This window comes from Rhincodon typus, chromosome 28 (genome assembly GCF_021869965.1).
Source record: "Rhincodon typus isolate 14 chromosome 28, sRhiTyp1.1, whole genome shotgun sequence".
Classification (NCBI taxonomy): domain Eukaryota; kingdom Metazoa; phylum Chordata; class Chondrichthyes; order Orectolobiformes; family Rhincodontidae; genus Rhincodon; species Rhincodon typus.
Window position 1 is genome coordinate 20,344,280 of NC_063359.1, and position 7,530 is coordinate 20,351,809.

The window sequence follows — 7,530 nt, forward strand, 5'->3', positions numbered from 1 at the left end:
CCAATTTTGAGTTTTTCAACACATCATGTTTTCACTCCTTTCTTGTGGTATTTGATTACCCTGTTGATTTTCTGAATGCCTGTCTCAGAATGTGATCTCTTCCTTTCAGCCCCACTCCTTATCTCTCCTGTGCATGTAATATTTCTGTATTTTTAATAGTTAAAATATCACAAACCATAAATAATGGGTATAAACTTTGTTCTGTCTCTCACTCTTAACATCCATATCTCTATTTTGTAGTGCATTCCTTGCAATTTTTTAAAGCCCTTTAAACCCTCTTGATGAAAACTATGTATGCGTTGTTCAATTTCAGTGGGTGGTGACTGGTAAGGTGAGCAGCCCGGCAAGTGAAGTTTACTGCTGGAGGGCAATAAGAGAACCTGGTGATAAACACACCAATGCTACTGCATTTGGATTATCAGCACAGTTAAACTGTTCAGGTCAAGTTAGTCTGTTTTGATTCTAAACTATTTGTATGCTAAGAATGAAGGCAGAGCCACAAAAATAACGTTACTTCCATTGACATTTGGTTTTGTTAGCCAGTGATGTTAAATGTGATGTTTGGCTGTATTTTGTTTCTCACTACCAGCTTTCAATATACATCCGTTATCAACTTCCCAGTTAAGGCTTTCCCATTGTGATACTGAAAACTTATAGAAAGTTGCTGTCTAATGCTTCAATGAAAAGCCAGGAGGGGGTGGAGGGGGGTTCATATTTACTACAATGGCTCTTTAAAATTGGAGGCACTGATAAATGTTTTTTTAAACCTGGCAGTGAATTAAGTGGAAATAACTTGAAAAGTTGTTTGCAGCTGTTGAATCCATTGCTGCTTGTTCGCCATGCCTTCAAAGCAGAAGATTGGTCCTAAAAATGAATAGTTGTTCAAAACAATTTTTTAAAGCTTATTCTTCCAGAAAGATTTGTAATTGTCAGATTTTAAGTCTGCCTTTTTACATTCTGTAAACTTGCCATGAGAAAGGTACAGTAGAAGAGAGAGTCAGCTTTTGCGTACTGCTATTTCATGATAATCTGCGCAATCAGTAGGAGTAGTAGAGAGCATTTCCCCAAAGCAGCACCTATCTAACCTGACTTGTTTACTATTGTATTGTAGGAGCATGTTTTTGCAGGGAGAGGCCAACCAGAGAAAGTGTTAAGAATAGTCCTGATGAGGCTGTAGAAAAACAAAATTTATCTAACATCTTTTTAAATGCTCCAATTTAACTGAAGGGAAAGAAAAAAGGCAGAAAGAGATTGCATGTGAGAGTATTTGTTAATAATTTTATTGACAATTTGCAGGCAGGAGAAAGAAATTTATTCCCTAAGCGCAATAAATGTTTTTCCCAGTCATGTAACCCTTGTTACATATTCCCTTTCTCTACCCCTTTCGTTTGACAAACTGAAAATATTTCTCTCTTACATTTGATCCTTTCTGCCACTAAATATGCCCTCCTATGACAATCTGAATTTATTACTTATGCTGCTTGTATTCCTGCTGAAATGTTTATTCATGGTTGAGTGAATTAAACTTGAGGTTTTTTTCTGTGATGCATATATGAGAGATATCAGCAATGCTACTGATGTCTTGAACACAAGTTCCTGTATGTTAGTGTTTAGTGAGCTTAGTAAAACATTCCAGCTTGGGATGGGAGCAAGGCTTTAGACTAAGCCCTCAGTAAATTTGTTAAAATACTATTTGCGCTTACAGGTCAGGCTACTTTGGAGCCTCATTAAAATTGTGTATATGTGCAGGTTTCTTTGATATTGTTAATATTCAAATCTTAATCAACAACCAAAGTGTTGTTGACAGTATTTTCCATCTCTGTTTCAGGTACAACCTTCTAAAGCTACTCCAGAAATTTGGAAAAGTGAAACAATTTGACTTCCTTTTTCACAAGTCGGGCCCACTTGAGGGGCAACCTAGGGGCTACTGTTTTGTCAACTTTGAGACAAAAGAGGTAGGTCTTTTTTTTAAAAAAAATGTGTTTACTCCTTTTGGGCCACTAAGATCAATCAAAGCTTGTAAATTTAGTATTTATGTTGGTTCTACTTACTTGGGATTAAATAAGTCTAGATAGTAATGCTGTTGTCTGGGCTTAAAACTTGACAGCACTAATACTGTCATGTCAAACCCCAATCCAAAAATTACTTCAATTTTATTTAACGAGGGAGCAGAAAAATGTTTTCAAATAACTGCTTTCTATGCATCACAAAAAGTAATAAATATTTATTTTATCCATCACACTTGCAATGTCATTTTAATTTCCCATCTCCCCATTTTCTTGCAGTGTTCTTCAGTCCCTTGTATTGTCACAGCGGTCTTTTGCATCCAATACTCACTCAGATTAGTGGTCATTCTGATTGCTTGTCAGCCTATTACCTCAAACTTCACTCTGTTTTGTTACTTTTATTGATCCCAACGTATACAAATTATTTGCCTATAACAACTTTGACAATTGCCCTCACTGTGAAAACTTCTTTTATTCAGAAAAGGCTTGGTATATTGGCCAATTAATTAATAGGTCACCCTTTGTATGTTGAAGTGTGCACCGCCAGTGCCCCATACCTATTGGCTTAAATTAGAATGTAAAGGTTCATTTTGGGAATCAAAAAAGAACAAATTTGATACTCTTGAGAGCTAACTACAAGATGACAGGTATGGTTTTCTGATTCAGTTTCTGCTTCAGAAGCATTTCCATACCATCATAAGGGGGACTAATTAATAAATAAATTATCAAGATTTTGTACACTTATGATAAATTTAGATAATCATTATTTCAGACTAATTTTTAATTTAATATTTATATTACATTCAACTTTGAATATGATTCCTTTTGTGTGTTCTGGCCAGAGTCACTATTTGTGGTGTTATCCTTTTACGAATAGCACTTCTTGACCTACCTGCTGATTTTTGTTTCAAACTTCACTGAACATTATCATTCACAATAGTTTTTGACTTAATTCCTAGAATTATAAGCTAAGTTTGACGTAATATAAAATTCAGTGTATATGGATAATAAATGAAAGGTATGTTGCTTATAGAACTTGCAGGCATTAATAAAATTGTACAGAAACCAGTTACTTTGTTCTCACAAATAACTAATATACCTTTGAAAGTTCTATAAACCATTGGTTTGGAAAAGGTTTCACATATTTGAACATGGTAGCAACAAAGGAAAATAAAGACCAGATGACCTTCGCAGCAAACATGAGAAGAACTCCTGAACTGATCTGTTTACCAGCCAACTGTACAGACCTTAATAATTGGTGACCTTAGGTGCCCTCCCTCAGGTATTTTATTCTATTGACTTCACTTCCTCTCACATGCTAATAAGGTGCAGTTAGCATTTTTCTACAAAGAGCTTGAGAAAACCCTTAAATCAAAAACAGCTTTGACTGTAAAGGACAATCAGCCTCGTTTAGAATGTTGATTTATAATTACCATTATGTTAAAAGTGAGACTTATTAATTATGTTACACTAATTTTCTGCTTTCTAGACCTGAAATTAGCAAGAGAAGGTACTAAACCCTCTTGCATTTTGATTTATTAGCCCAGAGTGAAGTGCATAGGTTGTGTGTATTGTTAGAGTAGATCCCAGCAGTTTGTAAGGTGAAGTATGTGGGACTGACCTGTCATATACAAATGTCTGCAGGTGTTAAGTCATATTCTCTTTAGTATCAATTCAGCCTGATAAATTTTGCCATTTCCAAAGGATGTAAATCCAATCAAACTTGTCACATTCCTTGAGGTGTATTCAGAAATGTCTTTAGATGCTCATTGACCCAATTTATTCTATTTGCTTCGATGGCCTTCCTGGGAAACCTATTGCACCACTTACTTTCTAAAGTTTTATTTGAAAATTTACTACATGTTGACTGGCCCACTTTTTTAAGGAGACTTTAATTATGTCAGCCATCTTCAGAATTCTAAAAATTAGAATTGTCACCATGAAGCCCCTATTGTAAAGAAAAGAAGCAGGATTTAATTCTTAGAATTTAGATTTCTCATTCCAGGAATCATCCCGGTTGGGTGTGCTAGATACCCGTGAGGCCAACAAATGATTAAAACATTTTAAGATGGTATTTGACTAACCATAATTGTGTATTGCCCTGCTTTCAAAGAATCATAAAATATCAGGGTCCAGAAACAGGCCATTTGCTTGACATTTATGTTAATATTGTCATTTTATGCACAAAAACAAAGTTGCTGGAAAAGCTCAGCATCTGTGAAGAAAAAAATCAGAGTTAACGTTTCGTGTCCGGTGTCCCTTCCTTAGTACAGCATCCAAAGTTCTTTCGGTTTTTATTTGTCATTTCATGCACCTCCTTTCTCTCCGTACTCCATATTCTTTTTAAGCAATTATTTAATTCCTATTTATAAAAGAATGGCAAAACTTTGTTTCACCAATGGCCTGTGACAGTGCATTCTCCATATAACCACTGTCTTAAATAAGAAATGCTTTCTCACCTCCTTTTAATTTCTGCCCGCTTGTTAACTGTTACAGTCCCTACAGAAATAATCTATCAATTTTTAACCTTTAGCTTCACCTTTTGTAATTCTGAAGCTCTTTATTGGGTGGTGCCTTGCTCTTTACCGCTTTAGTGAAAATATCCAACTTCTCAAGTCTCTGTCCACCAGCTTTTTCGTCGTTTTATCGTTGCAAATCTACATTGTACCTTTACTTTTTCAGGGTGTTCAAAGTTGCACAATAATCCCAAAAACAGTCTGATTATGGTCCTGTACACTTCCAATACTGACTCTTTTAATCCTTTTGTAGATATTTCTAAGCCTCTTGTTCAGAGATGTTGTTATCATACACTTGGAGCAAGTGGGACTTGAACCTGGAGCTTCTGGTTCAGCGGTAGAGACACTACCACTGCAGTATAAGCGCCATCTTTCTTGCTCTTGTATTCTGTACTTATAGGCATACCAAGGATTTGCTTATCGATTTTGGCCCGATGTCTATCTTTTTAAGAATCTGTATATCTGAGAATAAGATTTCTCTGCTCCATTTAACATCATACATTTTAAAAGTCTGTATTTCCTTGCTTTATTCTTTCCAACTAAATTCTCTTTTCTGTGTTGAACTGCATCTGCCCAAGCTTTTTATAGGCAACTAATCTATCCATGTCCTGCTACAGCATTTTGCAACCAGAAATAATCAAAACTTGTATTTGCATACTGCCTTTAACATAGTGAAATGTTTCACAGTGCTTTAGAAGAGATTTAAAATTTGGCATTGAGCTATATGAGGAGATGATTGGGCAGAATACCAATATAGTCAAGTAGTAGGGTTTTAAAAACATCTTGAAGGAAAGAGATGCAGGCAGTTGGACTGGTTCAAGGAGGGAATTCCAGAGATTGAAGTCTTTGGCAGTTGACCTGTGGTTATATATGATGGAGTGTTTAAAATCCAAAATTCTTGACCAGCACTGAAGGAGTGTAGATACCTTTTGAGCGTTGTAGAGCTAGAAAAGACTACAAAGGTAGGATTGGGCTAGCCAGGGATTTTTTTTTTTTTAAAAAAAGAGAAAATTTTAGAATGATGACATTGCTTACAGGGAAGCAATTTAAGCTAGTGACCACAGTGTTTTGGTGAACAGGATATGGGCAAGTTTTGGGTAACCTCAAGTTTCGAGGATACGGAATGTGGAGTGAGCCAGCAGCATTCAAATAGTTGCCTAGAGGTAATTAAGGCATGAAAAATGTTATCAGTTGTGATGTAAGATATGAGGCAGAGTTAGGTCATGTTACAGAAATGGGACTAGGTGAGCTTGGTAATGGCAGGTATTACACAGTACGATTTGGTGTCATTAGCAAATCTCTGATCTATCAAGGCTCAAATCTAGATTATTTATGGATGTAGTACATAAGAGCAGTAGTAAGACAGAACCATAGAAAATATTACTTGCCACATCTTTCAAATCTTTTGCTCCTACCCTCTAATTACCTCTATGTTGCTACATTCCCTTTAATTCTGTTTTTGGTGTCAATCTTTTACATATATCTTTCCAAATGTTTTTGAAAATCCATTTCAACTTCCATTCCTCCACTGATATTTATTCAATTCATTCTGTAATGTTGGTCAAAATAACTTGCTTTTTTTCCATCTGTGCTGAATGGTTGTTACTCCAGTTCCTTTGTGAACTTTGTAATGTGTACAGTTGAGTAGTTTACTAATAGCTAATGTGAGACTAACTGATCCTTTTTTTGAGGACTTTGGCCTAATTTAACCATTCCTATGTATTCTGGAAAATTAAGCCAGACTCTTGGTTATTTCCCAACGAGCGTATGAAAAGATCCCAGTGATTTAAATATCTTGAGTTAAATAACTTTGCAACATCTCTATTTTTAAGTGGTAACCACCAACTTTTGAAATTCAGAATCTACCTCCATTGTAAAAACTGAGGCAATTAATTTACTCATTTTTATTATCTGCTCTTATAATAAGCATGTCACCCTTGAACCTTAACACTCCTATCTGCCTATTCTCTTAATACAAATATATTGACAAGTTCTTCAGTTTTTAATTTTGTGAAATTACCAGCTGATCCTATGAATTCTAGGCCACAAAAATACTGTTCCTGGTTCTTTCACACTGGCTGTTGTTCACAATAGCTATTTTTCCAATATTTCTAACTTTTAAAATGCATTCTCTGGTATCTTGTAAGCATTTGAAGTTTGATAATGTTGGTAATCTTCTAAGGATTATTTCTACTGGATTTATTATACGATGACGACTAAGAGCAGAATACTTGTTAATTGTTCTCAATGTCCCTAAACCATTGAGGAAAAACCACTTGATTCCCAAGATAATGAAACCAATTGATTGTTGAGACAGTTCAGTGGGAAGCTTGCTGTACTAGCCAAACCCCTACCCAATTCTGCTTGCTATTGGCTGAATAATAAGATAGAGGTTATAATTTGACTCTGGGTGGCTGTGAAATCTAGCAACATTATTGCATTAAATGTATAGGCAATATATGGGTTTCAGGTGGAGTTAAAAAATGATGTCTTGTAAATGAGATTTTAGAGTTGCATTTTAATATTTTTCATTGCACCATTCAAAATAGAGTTAACATAATAGCAGTTGTGCTGGAGTATTTAATATCTGAGCTGCAGTATATCCAAGCTATAATAATTAGGGGGTTACGATGACTTCCTAAATGATTGATTGAACCTCGAATGGCTTGTAAATGTGTACAAATAACATAGTGAGTTGCAGCTCACATTCATTGTTTTGTATTATCAAACAATAAGGCTATTTCTGTACTTTTGATGGTTACTTCACTGAAAAGTGCTGTGTAATTAGTTGTACAAGGTTGTTGGAAATTGTCATTTGTCCAGATTGAGTTAGCAGATGTTCGATTCAAAGTTTTCAGGTAGATTTCATTAAATGATGTGTGGCAAGTGGTCTAGAAGTGGTGCTGTAGCATTGAATATTTACTTTGTTTTGTTTTCATTACCTAAACTATCTAAGTTGTTTGAGATAACAAGGTGTAGAGCTGGATGAACACAGCAGGCCAAGCAGC

General features: G+C 35.4%; 1 protein-coding gene across 1 annotated transcript in view; it reads left to right on the forward strand.

Moving 5' to 3' along the window:
- rbm18 (RNA binding motif protein 18) overlaps window positions 1-7,530 on the forward strand; it is a 21,022-nt gene that overhangs the window by 5,357 nt on the left and 8,135 nt on the right. Inside the window, exon 2 of the mRNA XM_048613365.1 lies at window positions 1,829-1,955. Within this exon, the coding sequence (XP_048469322.1) occupies window positions 1,829-1,955 (127 nt within the window). The remainder of the gene's footprint in view (window positions 1-1,828; window positions 1,956-7,530) is intronic.